Genomic DNA, 22,721 nt, shown 5'->3' with positions numbered 1-22,721 from the left:
AATACGCTTGAAGATTCTTGGTATGAGTCAGTCTCTCATATGCCTGGATTACTTCATATTCAGGGCAAAGTATGACTGGCTGGGAATTTCAATTAAGCTTCTCATTAGCACATAAGTTAACCTACCCCAGTAATTAGATGTGCATCTTCTTCAATAAAACAGACCGCACCATATCTTGCCAAAATGGAACCCATATGGAAGGACTTTAAACATGGAGCTAGGCTCAGTGATCAAGCAATAACTTCAAAATCCATCACTTTCACATGTCTGTCAGCCTCATTACCTTTTGGCACAGATAGCCTGTCACTGTCTAAAGTTTTGTTCAAAGACTGACTGGTGTTGATGTACTAATCTCTGTGCGTGTGTTACAAATTGCGCAACAAGGTTATGGACCTGGTCATCTGGCCTCTCACCCCAAGAACGGTATACAACAAGGTAACCAAAGCTCTAGCTTAAAGCCAGCGTGCTCATCTCTGAGTTAGGAAGTTGTGAGATGGAAGTCCCACTTCAGAGACTTGGAACACACAAAGTAAGTTGCTAAAGGGTGTACTGCACTGTCAGAGGTGCCACCTCCAAGGCGAGGCCCTGCTTGTTCTCTCGGTGGATCTGAAAGATCTCATGGCACAATTTTAAAAATAATATGGGGAGCTTCTTCCCCCCACCCCCGGGCCAACATTTATACCTCAACCAAAACCTAAAACTAAAGATCTGGCTGTTTGTGGCACCTTGCTGTGCACAAATTGGCTGTTGCACCTCTTACATTACAACAATGGTCAGACTTCAAAAGCACTTCTTTGACTGTAAGGTGCTTTGGCCCTAAAATGGTGAAAGGTGCTTTATGAATGCAAGTATTTATTTTTGTTACCTTTTAAGGCTGCCACCACCCAAGATGCATACCACGCTTTCATAAAAAGCAGACAACAACAAAAAAAGAGGGTAAAACAATTTTTCAAAGCAAAACGCATCAAGTTACAGGAGCACGATGGCAGAGTGCGCTACAACCCAAGTGTGCCGTTTAGCTGCGCTGATATGGGGGGAGTGCCAAGCCGGGAAGACAGGAGGAAACAAAAACAGGAAGAGCAACTGTAGCCCAGCAGCTGGTTTCAGAACAACACTTGCGGAAATCATGCAGCAAGGCATCCATCTGCTGCTCTCAGTCAGTCAGAGGATGATCTGTGGCTTTGGGAGAAAACGGCATCCAACAGTCAGCAATGCAAACCCTCAGCACTCAAGGACTTGGTTTCTGCTTACTTGTAATGCAACAACTCAACGCCATTTTTCTTTGAGGCCAGCTCCACTTTCATCTTCTTGCACAGCTTCCGGCTTTCACTGTTCCTGTAAGAAGACAGCAGCGTGACACGACTGTAAATGGGAAGCATTCTGTCTTTGGTTTCTACCGCGACAATACTTGAAATTCCTCCTTCAAAATAAAAAAGCCAAAGATTCTTATAATGCAAGAGTTGTCTGCCAAGTGTTCTCATACATTCAGCTGCAACAGATTAAACTAATATTTGGGCTTAGTCTATCTTAGGTTGCCAGCAGGTAGCATTCATAAGCTTGCCTGGCAGAAGGAGCTCCATCGACACGACTGCGAGACAATTATCATTTCGTCGGTAATCAAGGTCAGGAGTCGCAAATCAGAGGCACTGACGCAGCAATTAGCCAATCTGTGGGAAACAATTTGGACAAGGCTACTTATCCAGCTTATAAACTGTAGATGCAATTTTCACCTGCTGTACATTGCAACTTTGTTTTTCCCATTTCAAGTAGCACCACACAAGCTCCTCTGATGATGCAGTTTGCAAAAGGGGGTGGGAGAAGGCTCATATGGAGCAAGAACAAAAGTTGGGCCGAAGGGCCTGTTCCTGTGTTGTAAATTCAATGGAAATAACAAAGGAAATTGACAGGGTAGGAATGGAGTAAACCTTTCTTTGGAAAAGCAGAACAAGAAACACTAGCAAATGCACTGCCCCTGGTGTAGTATTTCCAAGTGTTTAACAGGAGATAGCTCCTTACTTCAGTTAGTAAACAGGGGTATGGAGGAAGGTGGGAAATTGGGACTAAAATGTTGCCATGACTAACGCTTTAGAATTTTTGATGAGCTAAATGGCCTACTTGTGTCCCTAAATATACTATCCAAAGATATACCAAGTCACGTGCAGAGCAAACATACGAATTAGGAGGAGTAGACCACTTGGCCCTTCACGCCTGTTCTGCCATTCAATAAGATCATGGTCGATCCGATTGTAACCTCAACTGCACATTCCCGTCTTCCCCCGATAACCTTGCACCTCGTTTACCAAGCTCTGCCTGAAAAATATTCAAAGATTCTCCTTCCACCGCTTTTTGGAGGAAGTGAGTTCCAAAGACCCTCAGAAAAGAATTTCTCCTCTGTCTCAAATGGGTGACCCCTTATTTTTAAGTAGTGGCCCCTAGTTCTAGATTCTCTTATAAGAGGAAACACCCTTTCCACATCCACCTTGTCAAGGCTCCTCAGGATCTTACGTTTCAATCAAGCGGCCTCTTACTCTTCTAAACTTCAGCGGATACAAGCCTTTCCAACCTTTCCTCATAAGACAACAAAGCCCAATCCCCAATCAATGCGGAGTTAGCCAGTTTTGGCCAGAGTGGCACCAAGGGAGTTACAAATGCCTTCAGTGCACCTGGCCCGAGGATGGGATAAAATGGCCAGTTCACATTCCTGATCGCTCTGTACTGGCCCCTGTTGGGCCAAGTCCACCATGCTCAAAAATCGTGCAAACCTTCACCCTTGAATCTCAAGCATTACTTGGGTAAGATATTAACGGTTTTGGCATGAAGATAACCACGAAACAAAAGAATTGATTTGCATGACAAATTGAGTACAGCTCCCTGCTGCGCTGTAAGAAGAACAAATTATCCTCTCTGTACGAGCTTAAAATGTAACTTGTTTATTCCTGCTTCCTACCCCTTTCCCACACCGCTGACAAATGAGTGCTGAATCTTTGCTGTGATATGTTTCCACTGACACCGATATCTCACTTCAATGAATCTGGAGTGTTACAGCTGGCAGATTATCTGACCACCAGTGCTGGAGGTGAAGAGGGAGTGGGGGGTGGTGGTGGTGGTGGAAGAAGAAAAAAGAGGGATTGGGGAGGGGGGGAAGATTATCATCAGTGCCTTACCCAATCTTTGCTTCATCCAATGTCTAGTAGAGGGAACAGTGATGCGAAACAGAAACCATGGTTGTTACAAAAAAAATGTGTTGTAGAGGATCTGCCTGACCAGAAAAGTTAAAACTGACCCTTCAGTTACTCCGATGACAGGTCATCGATCTGAAATGTTAACTCTCCACAGATGCTGCCGGATCTGCTGAGTTTTTCCAGCACTGTATTTATTTCAGATTTCCAGCATCCGTAGTATTTTGCTTTAACTTTAACTACCCTGAACATTCTGCTAGGAGCCAAATAATAAGCAAAAACAAATAATAAAAATAATAACAAAAAAAATCCATGATGCAATTGAATGCATGCCTTCACCACCATTCAATGTGCTACAACAACTTTTATCTCATTAATCAAAGATCAGATTTTATACATACTGCACATGCCCTAATCACCTCAATAAAAGAAAACCAGTTACATTGAACATTGAAAATAAGAAATGGAATAGGAGAAACAAATACAAAACACAAATTCAAGAAGGGAAAAGAGACGAGTTCAAGCAGCACTTGGGCTAGGAAGTTATTCACACAGGGGCTGATCAGCATGGGTATGGTATGAAGGCGAACACCGTGGTATCATTTAAAATACATTTGATGCGGTGGTGGGAGGACTGCAGGTTTGGCGTAGGAGGGTAGAGGAGCTAGATGGGTTGATTTGACTATTCATCTTGTGATCCAGTACACAGTGAATCACAATAACTTCAAAACTGTGCAAATCTTCACCTCTCTCATCCTTATTTTCCTACAATATCGACTCGCAAAGCCTTGGCTTGACATCAGCCACCCACAACTTTGATTTATCTCACCACTTCTCCTGCTCTCTTGACCCTGTTAATATTCTGCACGATGAATCTTGGTCCTTCAGCTAAAGTTCTTGGCGGTAAAATGAATCTAGCGCATAGGTTAACCACTCATCGCGTTGACACCATTGTAAGCAAAGCACCAACTTCATTGCACTTGCAGAATATACCCTTAGAAAACAACATCATCCATCTTTCACTGACTTTCAGCAAAAATAACATCTTACGTCGTGGACAGAGACTGACAGAAACTTACAGCGTACACAGGAAATGTGAAATTAAACAAAGCCATTCTTTCAAAGAGCTGGCACAGGCATGGCTGGCCAAATGGCTTCCTCCTGTTCTGTAAGTTTCTATGAGTCTATGGCAATGTCTTAAGATGGATGCTCTTGTTTTCTGGGGTTACGTTCCCTGAGTGTGCTGAAGTTAGTGTTTTGGGAACAAGGAAAGGGCTATCCAATTAGTCCCACTTCTCTTTTCTTCCCCCTTAATCCTGCATATTTTTCCTTTCAAAGTTTACGTCCAATTCCTCTTTAAAAGTTACTGCTAATCTGCTTAGACCACCCTTTCAGGCAGTGCATTCCAGATAATAATCCACTGCATAAAAAAAATTTGCATCTCCTCTCTGGCTCTTTTGCTGATTACCTTAAATCTGCATACTCTCGTTACTGACCCTACTGCTGGTAGAAACAAACAGTTTCTCCTCATTTAATCTGTAAACCCCGCAGTCTTCTTTCCCTGTAGCATTTGTAGCTTTTTTGGTTACTGGGTTGTAATGAAGAGACGTTCCTAGAAATGTTTAGCAACATATTATACCCAGGGATGCTACAAAATTCAGGAGAAGGTGGTATATTTACACTTACAAAATTAAGTCATCTAGCTCGGAGAAAAGATTGGATAGGCTGGGGTTGCTTTCCTTGGAACTGAGCAGGCTGAGGGATGACCTGATTGAAATGTACAAGGGGCCGAGATAGAGTAGACAGGGATACTCTTGTTTCCCCTAGCAGGGAGGTCAATTAGCAGGGGCACAGATTTAAAAGGTGGAAGGATTAGAAGCGACATGAGGAAAAACTTCTTCACGCAGAGGGTGGTGGGTGTTTGGAATTCACTGCCTTGTTTGGTGGTGGAGGCAGAAACCCACAACTCATTTAAAAGGCACAGGATTTATACTAAAGTGCTGTAACCTGCAAGGCTATGGGCCAGGTTCTGGAAGGTGGGATTAAAATGGACAGCTAGTTTTTTTTTAAAAAACTTTCTCTTTTTCGGCCGGTGCAGACACGATAGACTGAATAGCCTCTTTCTGTGCTGTAACTTTCCAATGGCTCTATAGATCAGTTAGACGCATTTGCCAGTCAAGATAGGACAGACAAACCTCTGCATGCTTCTTCAGAAACACAAGTGTAAAGGTTGGACTATGTATCAGCAGAAGGGCACAAAAGAAGTGGAAATCCAAGGCTGGGTAACAGAATTAAAAAGCCTGTCTACAAGGCACAAGTCAGGAATGCAATGGAACACTCTCCCTTGGCGGGATGAGTGCAGCTCCAAAAACACTCCAAGCTCGGCACCAAAAGGGACAAATCAGCCCACTTGATTGGTACCTCATCTACTACTTTAAACATTCACTCCTTCCATAACCGACGCCCAGTGGCGGCAGTGTGTACCACCTACAAGATGCACTGCAGCAACTTACCAAGGTTCCTTTGACAGCACTTTTTAAACAGCTGGCCTCTACCACCTGGAAGGACATGGGCAGCAGATGTATGGGAACACTGCCACCTGCAAGTTTTCCTCCGAGCCACAGCCCATGCTGATTTGGAAATATATCACCCGTTCCTTCACTGTCGCTGGATCAAAATCCTGGAACTCCCTTCCTAGCAGGACTGTGGGTATACCTCCACCACAGGGCAACTAGGGATGGGCAATAAATGCTGGCCTAGCCAGCAATGGCCACATCCTGTGAACGAATAATAAAAAAAATGCTGTGGGTGGAAGTATAACATGAGCTTGAGTGAGTGATCTGGTCGTGATATTTAAATGTTAAAAGGATCCAATAGGCTAAATACAGAGAAACTATTTCCTTGGATGGGTGGGGATATCAAGAACGAGGGGGATAAGTATCTTGGAATGTTTCACTAGGTTATAGCTGCTATAAATGCATTTGGTACAATCTTAAAATTGGAGCTAGGTCATTTAGGAGGAAATCAGAAAGCATTTCTTCACACAAAAAAATAGTGGAAATCTGAAATACTCTCCCACAGAAGACATTAGATGATGAGGCAACTGGAGCTTTGGAGATGAAGAACAATAGATATTTGTTGGATGATGCTATCAAAGGTCATGGAGCTAAGCAGGTAATTTTGTTCTAAATTCATTCACGGGGCGTGGGCATCACTGGTTAGGCTAGCATTTTTTGTCCATCCCTAATTGCCCTCAAGGTGGTGGTGAGCTGCCTTCTTGAACTGCTGTAATACAGTGGTGTAGGTACAGCCACAGTGCTGTTAGGGACAGAGTTCTAGGATTTTTGACCCAAATGGAGATCAGTCACAATCACACTTGAATGGTAGAACAGACTTTAGAGTCTGAATGGTCAATTCTAATTCCCATGTTCCAAACAGATGAGCACACTCAGTAAGCTGAAGCATGCTGGTGGAACAGGAAAGAGGTCTGAACGCTGGTTAGGGTGCCTACTGACCCCGTCAAAACCGCAGACAGTGTAGCAAAAAAAAATCTAATAGAGGGAAAATAACTAGAAATGAGGTTGAGGCATGAGAATGAGAGAAATGGGTTAAATCAAAAAGATTTAAAAGGTATTCCCAATCATTGGTAAAAGTTAAATAACTTACCCACAATCTACCCAGGCAATGGTGCCCTGCCCTTTTACTGCTTCTGCCACATCAGAGAGTAGTTTAAGCGGTCGTTCAGCGGTGGCAGCTATCACACAGTAAGAAAGCAAACACGGGCGTTACTGAACATTGCTTATCACCAACCATTGTGCTGTGCAATCAGCTGCAAAGATTCAGGCTCGGTCAACAGATTATCAAAGTGCATTGAGATAATGAACACAAATCCTTCAACAATATCGCAGTCGCCATACAATCACCAAACCGGACGCACAGTGACTGCCAGGAGCCTGCTGAAATCGGCCAAACTCTTCTGGCGCGTGGAAAGGCTGAGCGCAGCACCACAACATGCAGGGAAGGGAAAGAAAAGGGAGAATAGACAGGATAGAGTCACCTTCCCATAGTCATTTCCAAAACAACAAGGCTGGAAATCTGGGAGCAGACAACACTGGTTGCTTAACAGGTCAAGAGAACAGGATGCACATGAAAAAGCTAGATCAATGTTGTGCAGTCTCAAATCTCTTAACTGTCTTAGCAAAAAGGAGTTCAAAAAGCAGCTAGAGGCTGCATTGTAAGACCCAAGGGAGGTTGCACTGCAGAGGTCTCGGAGGAGTCAGCTGGGGGAGCAGTAGCAGAGCTCCCACTCTTGGGAGGGGAAAGAAGAAAAAAAAAAAGAGTAATAAGGAGCAGGAGTTCTGGTGGAATTATCACTGTTTACTGACATCAGCTAGAAGTGCAACAACGGAAGGGGGAGGGGGAATATCGAACAAGAACTGGGCTTTGCTCCAATGGTCCCTCTCTCGGGCAAATTTCTTGCTGTCAACTGACCATCCTGGCTCTCAAGTGAAGAATTTTGAGGTGTTCAAGGATAGGTTTCCCCCCCCCACCCCACTCCCTCGCCTGCTCCAGCGCAAGTTTGCCTTTTTTTTAAAAAAAATATAATCAGTAACTAAAGCTGTTGGATTGTTGTGAAATGCCAACTTACCACTTAATTCCTTTTTTTTTAAATGCAATGTAATTTCACAGCAGTCAAATCTCTTCACACACCTGGTTTAACAATTTTATCTTTTCCGTATTTGCACAAGTAGTTTCCAAGTATGAGCACAAAGTGACTCACATCACGCCTGGGCTATAATTAGAGCGCTCCTACTACTATAAAGTACATTAGCTCAAAATTTCCCACGAAGAGTATTGTTTAAATTCATTTTTGAAATGAGAGAGAGTCACTGGCAAGGCTGGCATTTATTACCCATTCCTGGTTGCCCTGAAAAGGTGGTGAGCCTTCTCCTCAAACTGCTCGTATTTTTGCTTTGTAATGTTCTGATTCAACTGAGTGGCTTGCTAGGTCACTTCAGAGGCCAGATGAAAGTCAGTCACTTTGGTGTGGAACTGGAGTCACACATCGGCCAGGCTGGGTGTTAAAGACAGCAGGTTTCCTTCCCTGAAGGACATTAGTGAGCCAGTTGGCTTTTTACAACAATCCGACAGCTTCATGTCACAGCTATTGATTTTTTTTTGTTGTTTTTATAAAGGCATGCGTCTTCTCAATACTATTCCAGTCATGAATACATGCTGCTTGCACAGCTTCACAAGCTAAGAGACTGCATTCTTACAAAGCCTAACTACTGATTAAAATACAGTACACAGTGCTGAGAGTAGGATTTACGTAAAGCATAACGTTGGTGTGAAATATTCACTTTATAAAGACCAGCTGTAGATTTTGTTCTCTGTCCAAAGCTGGATTGTTCCTGAAGAGAGTTTGGTGAGCTACACATTGCTAGTGGTCACACACCATCAAGCTTGAAGTGATAACTCAACACATTGACACCAACTCATTTAAATAAAAAACAAGAAAGCACTGTAACTGGGTGACATGCTCTGCGGGTTAAGGTTGGACATGCTTGAAGCTTGCCGCGATTTTTTGAAGATCTGTCTTTTAAAAAAGGTCCTATATTTCATTATGAAATTTGACTAAATTAAAGACAGTGCCCTTGGATTTGCTGGTCATGTTACCCCCTTGACCAACCTTTCAATTATTGCTTAATTTCCTTCCTCAGTCTTCCGGCTCACATCGTTTACCTATCTTCCCCCACGCTACTTCGGGACACGGGGGAACTAGCCTTCAGCAGTCCCATGTTAAACCTGGGACTCTTTCAGTGAAGATGGATAAAGAAAGGCCTTCAATTAACCACTTCAGAAGCCAACCGAAAGTCAGTCACTTTAAACTGCAGTTTCACATGGGCCAGGCTGGGGGTTAAGGACAGCAGATTGCCTTCTCAGAGCACAGCAGCTGACAGCATGGCTTCTAATGGTGGAGTGATTAAAATCAGGAACGCACAAGAAGCATGAAGTGGAGCAGTGCAGATATCTTGCAGAATTGTAGGGCTGAAGGAGGTATTGGAGATAGAGAGGTATTGGAAAACAAGGATGAGAACTTTTAAGATCAAAGTGTTGCTTAACCTGGGTAAGTCAATGAGCACAGAGGGGGGATAGGTGAACAGGACTTGGTACAAATTAGGTTTTGGGCAGCAGAGGTCAAGATTATGAAGGATGGAAGATAGGAAGCCGGCCAGAGCTGTCTCGTATTGTCACCTCTAGACTAGACCATTCTAAGAATGAGAGTTTCAGAAGCAGATGGACTTAGCCAGGGCAGTCAGGTGACATCACAAAGGTGGAATTAGGCAGCCTTATGTGGTTGTGTGGTCTGAAGCTTATGACAGGGTCAAAAATAATACCAAGTTGCAAACAGTCCAATTCAGCCTCAGGCAGTTGCCAGGGAGAGGGATAAAGTCAGCAGATAGGGAACAGAGTTTGCAGCAGGGCCAAAGGCAATGGCTTTGGTCTTTCAACACTTAGCCAGAGGAAATTTCTGCTCATCCAGCAGTGGACGATGGACAAGCTGCCTGACAGTGGAGGGGTGAGAAAGCCGATAGTGACGTGTCATCAGCATACATGCAGAGCCGGGCTTTGCGATTTTAGATGATACGATGTCACTATGCAGGTGGTGAAGTGGGGTGCGGCTTGCAGAGCAGGGTTTACAAAGTAAACACACTAGGCTATCGGACAAAGACACAGAATCTGCTCACCTGATTTGGAGTATAGCACCAATATGTTATTTCTTGTCCGCATGAGTTTCTTCAGTTCTTTTTGGTCATCAACTTTCTCAATCAGTGGAGACACTTTTGCTGCCATGAGGCATGTGAGCAGCACAGCCTTGAGGAGGAAAACAGGTAAATCAGGCAGCTGGAAAGACAAGTCCTCAGAGGATAATGCCTGCAATGGTTCCATTGATTTCCCATAAATTTTACGTCAGCAGAGTTTCAGACCTTAAGCAGAGAAGTAGATTCATGCCATTTTCACTATAATTTCACATGACTGAGCTGTCTTCGTTCAATACTGAGAGTACTAGCCAAACGGCTAAAACTCCGTTGCTGGAGAAACCATCTCGCTGTTCAAGCACAGCTCTTCTTATAAATCAGCATGTATAGTGGTTACGCAAAGTTAATGCGTCTTTTCAAAGTTAAGCCTAGTGCCAGTTATCCTTCGGAGTTTTTGAGCACTAGATTTTTGATGAAGATTCACTGTTAATGGCCACAGACTTTGCATCAACAAGTAGCATTTTTATAGCACCTTCCAATGTAACAAAACACCAAGGCATGTGACTGGAGCATCAACAAAATATGACCAAACACCAAACCACAATAAGGATATTTTACGACAGGTAGCCAAAAGCTTGAACCAAGAGGTAGGTTTTTTTAAGCAGTGCTTGAATGGAGGAGAAAGGGATAGGAAGGTTGAGGGCGGAATTCCAGCGCTTAAGGCTTAGGCATCTGAAGACATGCCTGCCAACGGTGAAGTAATTAAAATTAACCAAGCACAAAAGGCTAGAATTGGAGTGCGGAGATCTTTAAGGCTTGCAAGTCTGGAGGGGGGTTACAGAGATAGGGAGGAATGAGGTTGCTGGAGGGATTTGAAAACAAAGGATGAGAATTTTAAAATTGAGGTGCTACCAGACTGGGAGCTGATGTAGGTCAGAGTGCACAGGGGCAATGGTGCAAGTTAGAAAACAAGCAGCAGGTTCAAGGCAGGTGGGAGATGGAGGCTGGCTCGGACAGCTTGGAATAGTTGTGTGGAGGCAACAAAAGTGAGGCAGAAGCAATGTAAGAGGCGGAAGTTAGCAGTCTTGGGATCCCTTTACAAACCAGAGGGCATCTTTACTTGCCCAATATCTAAATAAATAAATGATAGCAAGTTCCGTGGTTTGAACAGAGTGAATCCTTGTGGCCGTGCTTCACTTACTGAAATATATCACAATTGCCTAGCCTCCAATTAATGGATGAATGTATACTACAGACCATTGGTCTATAATCCAATGCATAGGTTCATTGGCACCAAACATATTTATTTCCCTCAAATTGCCAAAACAAGCAAAATGCTTCTCCTGCACTAACTCAAACACAAATTACATCCTTGAAACCAGGTTTGTTCATTACTTGAGGTGCTAACATGGAGTCATGGATTTTGTTTAGTTTTTCGGCAGGCTTCAGGCTGACTGGTGGCTTACACAGGGGGCAGAAATAAATAGATCATTCAGCACCTTTCAAAAATAAATTGAAACAAAATACATGAGGCAAAGCTATCTCTAATAATTACATTTGGTTCATGCTTGTCAATTGCTGAAGGTGCTGGCAAAAGTACCTTTGGCAATTAGAGCCAACTTTCAACACACTGCTCAGTCTGTTGGACAAAAGGGTCAAGATAATCAAATTGAAGTGACTTGTGTGTCAATTGCTTTGAATTACCTGTGAGAAGGGCCCTTCAAACGACAATTAAGCCTCACGGGCCAAACCCACCCCAAACTGTCTGCCTTGTTCTGAAATGTTAAAATCAGAGATCGTGATGTGCATTCCACATGGCAGGGAGAAATGCAAGCAGTGACTTACCTCAACTTTTGAGTGCGCCATGTTCAGCAAGGCAGACACCAAGAAGTAATCTAGTATTAATATATTTATGTTTCAGTATCATCCAGGCTGAATAGACTTCCTGATCAGAAATTCTGGCTGATTTCTTGCTCCTCCCTCGCCTTTGAGTATTGAAGCTGATGGTACTACACACTGCTAGCAAGTTAGGTCACCCAATATAAACTAGAGATTAAACATGCTGGATGGGGGTAAGGAGTGTTGACACTGGACGAAGTCAATTAGCTCTCAACAAGGAAAGGCTCTGTCTTAGTTTTGACTACATCGATCGGTTTGAATCCTGTTAAACATTCCTTTCATCGAATAGCTCAGTTATACATTGGGCAGTGCTCTCACTTCAGGACAGTGTAGAGGGAGTGCTGCACTGCTACAGGTGCCCTTTCATGATGAGACGATATACCCAGGCCTTGACTGCGATTCAGGAACATATCCTCAATATTTAAGTGTAGGAAGCTCAGCCAATATGCAGGTCAAGATTGATGTCTCATACACCACCTATAGTCAGTCAGTCAGTCATTCATTCATCACGTTGCTGTTGTTGCAACTTACTTTATACAAATTGGCTCAATGATTACCTACAGAGCAGCAATGGCAGCTCCGCAAAAATGAATTCATTGCTTATGTACTTGGTAATATCCCAAAGACACAAAAGGCTGCAAAGATGCAAGTTTCCCTTCTTTCATAGTTTGAGATAAGAGACAAAAAAAATTATAACAGAGAGCAAATGTGTAAATTCAGAAAGGAGCACCCTTTAGACTGACTGCATAGCTGAAAAAATACAAAACAATACTTAGATTTATATTTATCATTTGGACCAAGTACAATAAATGTAATAAATTCAAGACAAAAATAATTTTCACACCTACGAGCTCTGCAGTTAAATCCTTCAGTGAATAATCATTTGCATTTTTGACAAGCAAATTTTTTTTTTTTTAAAAAAAAGAGTTTTCTGCTGAGCACAAAAATGTTAAGAGGTGTAAACTGCATCTCAGAAAAAAAAGTCTCAGTGCCCAGTTTCTTGAAACACAGGTTATAGTTAGAGAACGGAAAGACAGTTATAAACATTTCAGAAAATCCACCCGCTTCAACCACAGTGATAAAATCATCAGATTTGGAATAAGTCCCAGGCTAAAGATATGCGCCGTTAAAAGGTGGGCCAAAATTATCTTCATGTTAAATTCAGGGCTGCAGAACATTATCCCAAAACTGCATTTTATTTCTGTTCACTGATGAGCCATTAATTGAACTGGAACAGAGTGATGTGCAATGTACAAGAGCGTGCATCAACCTTGGTTCAGTGTTGCATCTCATTTGCTATTTTTGCACTCTATTTTGCATATTCTCCACAAATAGACACTAATATTCATATGAAAAGGGATGCAGTAGAGATGCTGCTATCATCTTCAACACTTCAACTTTAGGGTCGGTAGGAGAAGGGAAAAAAAGGATAAATAATCACCAACATTCTTACTATAGATTCCGGTTGAAGATTTTGGCCACACATCACAGCAGTCAATTTACTCTTGCCCAGTGCTCTCATTACCAAAGGCAGCAATATTAACCAATATGTCCACACTGTAGCCCACAGAGATTAAACTGAACTCCACCCCCATAACCTTCCCCAATGTCAGCTCCACGACATTGGAAGCTTAGCTCAGTTAGTAACCAGCTGAACTCAAGAGTCTGGAGGTCAAGTTCAAACTCACGACAAAAAATGAGCCCCGACGGGTGTGGTGCATTGTTGCAGTTGCTACCTTTTCAATGAGCAGTTAGGAAGGAATAGTTGTAGGCCGTTCAGCCCCTCGGGCCTGTTCTGCCATTCAATTAGATCATGGCGGACTGGTATCAAAACTCCATTAACCCACCTTGGTTCCATAACCTTGAATACCCTTGCCTAACAAAAATCTACTAATCTCAGTTTTGAAAATTCCCATTGATCCCAAGCCTCAACAGCTTGTTTTTTTGGGGTGGGGTGGGGGTGTCAAGAATTTGAAATTTCCACGACTGTGTGAAGAAGTGCTTCCTGACATCACCCCTGAACAGCCCAGTGCTCATTTTAAGGTTATGGCCCCTTGTCCTGCACTCCTCCCCACCAGAAGGAAGAGTTTTCTCTACATACCCTAACAAATCATCTTATATGCCTCAATGACAATACCCCTTAACTCTTTCACAGTCGAGAGAATACAAGCCTAGTCTATGCAACTTGTGCTTGTAATTAAACTCTATTCTGCTGAATCAATCCTACACCTCCTTCACGGCTAATACGTATATCCGACCTAAACAGCGGGACATAGAACTGAACACTACTCCAGATGGGGTGTAACCAGTTCAACTGAGGAACTGCAGGCCTACTCAGGTACATAAGATTATGTAACCTTACTTGAACGAAAGTATACAGCCCAGACCACCAAAAGAAGATTACGAAAGCAAAATACTATGAATGCTGGAAATCTGAAAGAACAACAAAAGTGCTGGAAATACTCAGATCTGGCAGCATCTGTGGAGAGAAAAACAGGGTTAACATTCCAGATCTGTGACCTTTCATCAGAACTGGTGAAACCTCAGGATTGCATTGCATCGAAAGTAATTAGGTCATTGGGCTCCAAGTGGCCCACACCAGCGTTCATGTGCCACATAAGCCGCCTCCCAGTTCAGATGAAAGGTCAACCTGAAATGTTAACTCTCTCTCTCTCTCTCTTCACAGATACTGCCTGACCTGCTGAGAATTTCCATCAAAACAATCATGCCAAGCATCTTATTTAGAATTTATGCCTGCTATGTCTAAATCCGCTGTCAGGCTTGAATAGGGAACAGCGAATGTACTTCAAAAGTAATTCACTGGTTGTGAAGCATGTTGGGGCATTGTGCTTACATTAGGTTGTTTGGCTCAACTGGCCTATGCTGGTGTTTATGCTCAATGAACTTTCTCCCACTCCTCTTCAGCTCATCCTATCAACATATCCTTCTATTGCTTTCTCCTTCATGTGCTTATCTAGCTTCCCATTAAATGCATCAATATTATTCACCTCAATTGCTCATTGTAAGAGTGAGTTCCACATGCTCACCACTTCCTGAATTCTATGTTGGCTTCATTAGTGAATATCTAACATTTATGGCCCCCAGTTCTGATCTTGCCCACAAGTGGAAACATCTTCTCTACATTTACTGTATTAAACCCTTTCATAATGAAGAACCCTGTTAGGTCACCCCTCAACCTTCTCTTTTCTAGGGGAAATAAAAAGAGCCCAGCTTGTTGATTCTTTTGATCTGAAAAGCTATTGCAAGTAAGTGCTTGTGCATGAGTGTGCCACTGATTGCTCTACTAGTTGGTCTGTTTTTTCTTAAAAGAGAGATGTTTATACATGCATTATGCTTAGAATCATAAAAGCACAGAAGGCCATTTGGCACATCAGACGTGTGCTGGTTTTTGTGAAGAGTCCAACGTGTCTCACTCTTTCCTGATCAGATGCTTTCATAATCTCAAAGACCTCTATCAGGTCATGCTTCAGTCTTCTCTTTAATGGAGAGGACAGCACCAGCCGGTTTGATCTTTCCTGACAAGAATAACCATTGATTCTGCTATTATCCCAATAAATCATTTTTTCCCACATTCCCTAGCACCTCTACACCCTTTCCATAATTTGAAGACTGGAACTATTCATGGTACAACACGTATGGTCTAACCTAGGTTCTATACCAGTCTAACATAACTTCGCTACTTGTCAATTCTATTTCTCTCAAAATGAACCACAGTGCTTTGATGTTTTAAATGGCCTTACTCAGCTATGTTGCTACTTTTAGTGATTTGTGTATCTGCATCCCCAGATCACGAAGTTCCTTTACCTTGTTTACATGCTAATTTTCTAAGGAGGATATGGCAGCCTTATTCTTTCTACAGTGATGTATTAGAGCATGATCCTCCTCTTTCAGACAGTCCCTCAGGATCGAAAATGACTTACCTCCATGCTGGTTCGATAAGTTTTGAATTGGCTGGTAAGTCCAATGTGCGACCTGCAGACTCTGCCATATGTGGGACAGGTGGTCCTTGAAGGGCTGGGTAGATAGATGTATAGAATTTGTGCGCTCCCTCCGATGCCTCGACTTCACCTGCTTGCGTTCCAGAATTCTCTCAATGACTTTGGTGCCTTCCTCCATTTGTTGGTCACAAGCCCTTGAATCGGTGGGGATGTTTGACCTCTTCAGGGATGCTTTAAGGACATCCCTAAAGTGTTTTTGCTGTCCTCCTGGGAGTTTTCTGCCACAAGTGAGTTCCGAGTAGACCAGTTGCTTCAGGAGTCTGTTGTTACGAGCTCAGACACACAAATGACATATAACATCCAGCAGAGCTGATTTTATGTGATCAGTGCCTCAATGCTGGGCAAGTTGGCTCAGGAGAGGACACTGCTGTTAAGCCACCATTCTTGCCACTGGATTTGGAGGGTCTTACGAAGGCACTGCTGGTGCTACTTCTCCAGTGGTTTTGAGGTGCCTTTTAAGGTTGCCCAAGTCTCCAAAGCATATAGCAGCACAGGGATCACTGCTGCCCAGTAAACTATGACCTTAGTCATGGGTTTGAGATCCTGGTCCTAAAATACTCCTTTTCTTCAGTTGGCTGAAGGCTCAGCTGGCACATTGAAGGCAGTGATGAATTTTGTCATCTATCATGCCAGGGTATGATAAGGTGCTACATATGGAGGATTTTCCAGCCAAAATCAGCCAACTTGGTACAGATGGGGAACTGCACTTGGAAACACATTACCGTGTAAATTCCAAAGTCCCTTCGCACATTAACAATACTGTAAAAATTGAAGATGCTGTCATTGGCAGCATCTTTCAGGTCTGGATGATTTAGTATCACTCAAAGCAGCACACAGCACAGCCAAAGCTTATTTTCTGTAGTGTATTTGTAAACTTGCAAGTTTTCCATTTATCAGAAAGAACCTTTTGTTATGTTTGCAGCTTCGATATGCTCACTTACTTAGGTGAATTGCCTTCTTAAGCCACCCCAGCGTGTGCAGTGAAGGCACACCCACAGTACTGTTCGGGAGGCAGTTCCAGGTTTTTGACCCAATGATGATAAAGGAACGATGATCTCCAAGTCAGGATGGCGTGTGATTTGGAGGGCGACTTGCAGATGGTGGTGTTTCTGTTCTTTCTAGGTGGTAGAGGTTGCAGGCTTGGAGGGTGCTTAGAAGCCTTGGCAAGTTACTGCAGTGCATCTTGTAGGTGGCGCACACTGCAGCCACAGTACACCAGTGGTGGATAGAATGCCAATCGAGCATTGTTGGAGCTGCCTTCATTTAGGCAAGTACAGAACATTCTATCACAGTCCCGACTTGTACCTTGTAGATGGTGGAAAGGTTTTGGGAAGTCAGAATTTGGGTTCCTCGCTACAGAATACTGCATCTTTGACCTTATTTATTTTGTATGCCCAGTTTTCCTGGATACAACTGAGTGGCTTGGCAGGCCACTTCAGAGGGCAGTTAAGAATAAGCACATTAGCATGAGACTGAAGTTATATCAGTCAGATCAGCTAAGGATGGCATCTTTCCTTCCCTATTGGAAATAAAAGGGCCAACTGAATGGTCATGACAATGTGACAGCTTCATAGGCACTTTTCAGAGGTACTAGGTTGTTATTTCCTGGTTCTAATTCATGTTCTATAGTGAGTTGAAACTTGTGGTTTCTGGTTTATTAGACCAAGCCTCTGACAGCTAATCTAGCCACGTAGTCACTACATAACCATACCTCGCCATTTACAAAACAATTCAGGCATCTCCAAATTAATCAATAGAACTAACATTTTAATGGAGTTAGTCACTAGATTGTTTTTAAGGCCAGTTTCCTTTCTAAATAAGACTCCAGCTGGGATTATAGACTTATTGCACAGCTTAATTTGTTAACAGGACTGGTGATGGTAATTTGGCCCTTTGCATCAGTGTTGTCTCTCTAAGTGCAACTCAGCTAGTCTCATATCTAGCCTTATCGCCACAGCACTGTAAATTCGCTCTTCCAGTAATTACCTAATTCCCTTCAGAAAGCCTTGCTTCACAAACTAAGAGATGTATTCTCACAAAACTTAAAAGTAAAGCACTCAATGTTGTGACCAGGAGTTCAGTGAAGTATAACAGGTGTATCAAAAAAAACTCTGCCCAAATTTGGATACTGAGAGTGCAGTGAGCTACAAAATGCTGGTGGTTACAGATCCGTTACTGGTGACGTTGCTTTATCTTTTAAAAAAGATCTAACAATTTCATGGTTAATTTGACCAATTCCAGATTTTATTTTAAGGTCAATTCAAATTCTCAAACTGCCATTGTGTGCGTGTGTTGTGGGAGAGAAGAGGTGGGAGGGGGGATTTGAACTTAAATTCTCAGGATTATTAGACAATAGAGAATTGTTTACTTTTTAAACAAGGAAACATATCGTGACTATTTAATTGATTAAAAACAAGCTCACTGGGAAAAGTTGGCCAAATATCCCTTTTGAGAAGAGAACTAAAAACAATGTTTGAAATGCTGTGCAGATCATCTGAGATAACAGAAGGATAGCGTTAACATTTCAGGTTGATGACACTTCTCCAACCTGCAGAGTTTTAAAGCAATTTTTGCTGTTTTTATTTGAGATTTCCAGCATCGTTCACTGACAATGAAAATGTTTTAGACCCAAAATGTAAAATTTGTTTCTCCATCCTCTGATGCTGTCCATCTTGGCCAGTTTGCAACATTTCTGTTTTTATGTCATTGCAACATTTTTTGTTTCTCTGCCAAGTCTTTTGTTTCCTTTTCAGAGGACATTCACTCAGACACAGATAAGCTTGTGGACTGTAGATATGTTATTGACAATGTAACAGTAGAGACATGTCCCACTCCCTATCTACTTCTTGACAACAGGCATGGGTATTACTTGGCAAAAATTGTGAAAAGCTCAAAAAAGATCAGGGCTGAATCATAGAAAATTTACAACACACAAGGAGGCCACTCAGCCCATCAATTCTGTGCCAGGCAACAAAGAGCTATCCAGGCTAATCCCACCTTCCTGCGCTAAGCCTGTACACCTGCAGGTCCTGACTTTTCCAAATAGATATCCAAGTACTTTTTAAATGTGGAGAGAGTTTCTGCCTCTACCATCCCTTCAGGCAGATACTTGCAGGTCTCCACCACCCCTCTGGGTGAAAAAATGTTTCCTCATTTTCCCTTTCATCCTTCAATTACCAATTACTTTAAAAGTTTTTTCTAAAAAAAAGTCCAACCCAATCAATATCCTGAATGCACGTGGCATGAATTACTATATATATATATGTACATATTAATAAGAGGCCTTTCTTTTATTAATTGACATAAGGCGTTTATACAAACATTTGCTTCGGGAAAACAGATGACAAAATCATTTAACTTCAGACAGTCAAACAATTGAACGCTGACGTTCTGAAGGAGGGTCACACGGACTTGAAACGTTGACTCTGTTTCTCTCGCCACAGATGCTGCCGGACCTGCTGAGTTTTTCCAGCACGTTCCGTTTTTATTTTAAGACAAGTGAGCTGTTGGGGATTTGTTATAATAATAAAATGCACCAAGTGGCAAATGCACAAGTAAATCGAAGCTTTCAATTGCAAAGATAAAAGTTGCAAACCAGCTTTGCGAGCGATTTGCAAACATTACACGGACTGGCACCTGAACACCAACAGGATGCGGGAGAACAGCAGCTGACTGGTGTCCGTTGCTGGTCAACCACCACCACTTCCCCTCCCAGTCCCGCAATAAATCTCTTCAAACACTCCCCCCGCCCCCCCCCCAGCTTATAAATACAACTATTTATTATTTCGTCTTTTTCTTTGATGAAGGAGACGTCGCCTAACCGCTTCTACCCCGAGGAAAAGTGAAGGCGGGCACAACTCACCAGCAGCAAGACATAAACCGTTTGCAAAGTCCAAGCACCTGAAGCCCTGCGCGCCGCCATCTTGCCACGGTGGTCGGTTCACACATGCGCCGTGGCGCCGCGGGCACCATATATAGAAAACCGTGACGCAATGGATCCTGGGAGTTGTCGTCTCCGCCGGCCGCAGGGCCTCTGGGTTTGGCGGGCAAGACTACAAATCCCGTCGTGCGTCGCGCCGCCAAGGATTTGCGCGTGCGTACTCACAGCTGCAGGGTCGATCCAAGGATCCCGACCAGCTGGTCTCTCGAAAGAGGAGCACGGAGGGGAAGCAGTTTTGATAAATCAAAGAATTTGAGCAATAAGCAAGAATAGGCGTGAAAATTAGTTCCTGAATGAATTTTATAATTTTATTCCAATAAGTGGTTTCATACTTTTGCGCAAGAAACGGTGAATATGAACTTATATGTTATGTATTTTTTAACAATGTTACCTCCTTGGCAGATGGCAATTGCAATGTCCCTGTGAAATGGTTCAGGCTGCGCTGTTGGTGAGAAAGCCATCACTTTGCAGATTAGTTCTTGTGGATACTGTAACCACTGCGGGCTGGAGAACCACTTCTTAAATACAATCGGGATTAAAGAGAGGCAGAAGGAGGGAAAACCTTTACTATTTAATTTATCGGACAACTATTTTTATGGTGAGCATAACTTTTGGGAAACCTTGTTTTGCAACTTTCGTGATTAAGAGAAAAAGTTGGGAAAGTTTTGGAAACTTTTATTGCAACTTCTAATTAACGCATAATAAAATAAATCAAGACGAAAATAGCACTGATCGAAATAGCTGGCGTTTGCTACTGATAGATAGTATTTTCTCTGAAATAAAAATAGGAGTCTCTCCTTTTAACAAAATAGATGCGAATATATTTTGGCATCTGCATGTAGTAGCTTCGATGTGATATTTCCACGTTTGTGGGACTGCTACTGATTGTTTTGTTTGATGGATTGTCTGAAGCTTTGGAATCTGACGGTTTATGTTGGCGTTAATCCACCTCAGCCTGTGTTGGTGGCTTTTAAAAATTGATACTGTTGATTTTAAGAAAACAATTATAAGCTCGCTTATGCTGTAGGTTTTCGCAGTGTTGTGAGTTGGTGCAGCAGCCGCGAATCAAACGGGCATGGATGGGGTTAGCAGCGTAATCCAAATCCTCTTTCCATGCATGCTCTATTCAAACAAGCCATTGAAAGTTGTAAGGTTTGCTGGAAAGGCTTGGGGACCGGGGCGGGGGCGAGGGGACCTTTTTAGCAACGGAATGCGACCGAAAAATAAAACCTATTGTATAGAAATACATCGGATGATCACAGAGGTTAATGAATTGGAATTGTTTCTTTGTAAAGTGAACACCTTTGGAAAGGGCAGGGTTTTCGGGAGAGCTGTTGGGGATGTAAAATCTGGTGGCTGCAGATGTTTTGGTGGAGTGTAGCAGCCTTGGTGTTGATGCGAAGCGGTTTTGCCCCAGAGCTATTGAAAGTTGCGAGCTGGGAGAGCCCTTCGTCTTTTTCTTGTATCATGTCGGGGGTCCTGAGGAGGCTGAGGCTGGATCCTCTCCCTATAATCCTCTGTGACTGTGTTTGGGTCACGTTTCGCTGGACTGTGGAGCGCTATACGTTGCGCAGACCGAGGGGTTTTTAAAAAAAAATAAAAGATATAAAAGCTGTGGAGCACCTACATATCATCACTTACATCAGGAAATCTGTGGGCAATTAAAACTTTATCCCACGCACCAACATAGCGACGCTCCAGGTATTCTGGTTTCCAGCCTGACCTGTGGTTATAAACGCAGGGGGAATGTGATCGGTTGTAGAGTCCAGTTCGTCATCGTGGCGCTCTCCAGTCTACCTGTGCACCTTGTACATCCTGCAATGAAAGTACCAGCGCCTTGGCAATCAGAAGTCGTTCTGACCAAGGCAGTGCAGCTTTAAAATACCCTTTTTAGCCGTCTTATGTGATCATTCAAAGTTTTATGATATGAATAATAATTGATTAGTTGACCCTTTTAAGACCCAATGTGAGTCCAAACTTGACTGCATTAGCTCCTCTCTTAGATATATATGTAATATATATAGATCTCTATATGATATATAAATAATTGGTATTTATTGCGTGTATTGGATGTGTGTGTTTGAATGTATGTGTGCGCGTGTTTGTATGTGTGTATGTGTGTGTGTGTGTGTGTATGGATGTATGTGTGGCTGTTTGTGTATGGGTTTTGTATGTATGTGTGTATGGGTATGTGTGTATTTGTATGTGTATGTATGGGTGTTTGTGTATGTGTGTAAGGGTATGTATGTGTATGTATGGGTGTTTGTGTATGTGTGTAAGGGTATGTGTGTATTTGTATGCGTGTGTATGGGTGTTTGTGTATGTGTGTAAGGGTATGTGTGTATTTGTATGTGTGTGTATGGGTGTTTGTGTATGTGTGTAAGGGTATGTGGGTGTGTGCGTATGGGTGTGTGTGTTTGTATGTGTATGGGGGTGTGTTTGTATGGGGGTGTGTTTGTATGGGGGTGTGTGTTAGTATATGGGTGTGTGTATGTGTGTGTTTGTATGTGTGTGTATGGGTGAGTGTGTTTGTATATATGTGTGTGTATGGGGGTTGTGTGTGTGTGTTTGTAATGTGTGTGTGTATGGGGGTTGTGTGTGTGTGTGTGTATGGGGGGGGGCGGTGTTTGTGTGTGTGTTTGTATATGTGTGTGTGTGTGTGTGTGTGCCTTTTTTGATGGGAATGGGGGAGGGTTGCTATCTTGGCGTGACCCGCATATAACACATTGGAGGAGGTTCGGGCTATCTGCATTTCGCCACTGCTCTGCCTCCAGTCTGTTTACAAGCAGTGCTAACTTCTGTCGGAAGTGCCGGGGAGAGAGTTAAGCCCACGGCGTTTCTCCTCCTCGAGCATTGAGCAGTTTAATTTGTCCACAATTTGAAGATCTCCACTGCAGATGTATTTCGCTTTGGCGATCATGGG

General features: G+C 42.9%; 2 protein-coding genes across 3 annotated transcripts in view; one reads left to right on the top strand and one right to left on the bottom strand.

Moving 5' to 3' along the window:
• Positions 1-19,822, bottom strand: part of pdia5 (protein disulfide isomerase family A, member 5) — a 114,907-nt gene extending 95,085 nt beyond the window's left edge. The window contains exons 1-4 of one of the 2 annotated variants that reach the window (XM_078552628.1): positions 19,721-19,822; positions 9,929-10,055; positions 6,846-6,933; positions 1,252-1,335 (exon numbers count right to left, since the gene is read on the bottom strand). In XM_078552628.1, the coding sequence (XP_078408754.1) occupies positions 1,252-1,335; positions 6,846-6,933; positions 9,929-10,055; positions 19,721-19,780 (359 nt within the window). In that variant the 5' untranslated portion in view covers positions 19,781-19,822. Of the gene's footprint in view, positions 1-1,251; positions 1,336-1,561; positions 1,635-6,845; positions 6,934-9,928; positions 10,056-19,720 lie in introns of those variants that run through there. The other variant, XM_078552629.1, reaches the window with a different exon arrangement.
• A 435-nt stretch (positions 19,823-20,257) lies between these two features.
• The window catches only part of sema5ba (sema domain, seven thrombospondin repeats (type 1 and type 1-like), transmembrane domain (TM) and short cytoplasmic domain, (semaphorin) 5Ba), a 344,144-nt gene continuing 341,680 nt past the window's right edge, over positions 20,258-22,721 (top strand). Inside the window, exon 1 of the mRNA XM_078552610.1 lies at positions 20,258-20,396. The gene's annotated coding sequence lies outside the window, so the exon portion shown is untranslated. The remainder of the gene's footprint in view (positions 20,397-22,721) is intronic.

This window comes from Cetorhinus maximus, chromosome 11 (genome assembly GCF_964194155.1).
Source record: "Cetorhinus maximus chromosome 11, sCetMax3.hap1.1, whole genome shotgun sequence".
Lineage (NCBI taxonomy): Eukaryota > Metazoa > Chordata > Chondrichthyes > Lamniformes > Cetorhinidae > Cetorhinus > Cetorhinus maximus.
The sequence above is the reverse complement of the archived record's forward strand: the minus strand, read 5'-3'. Positions and strand labels throughout refer to the sequence as shown.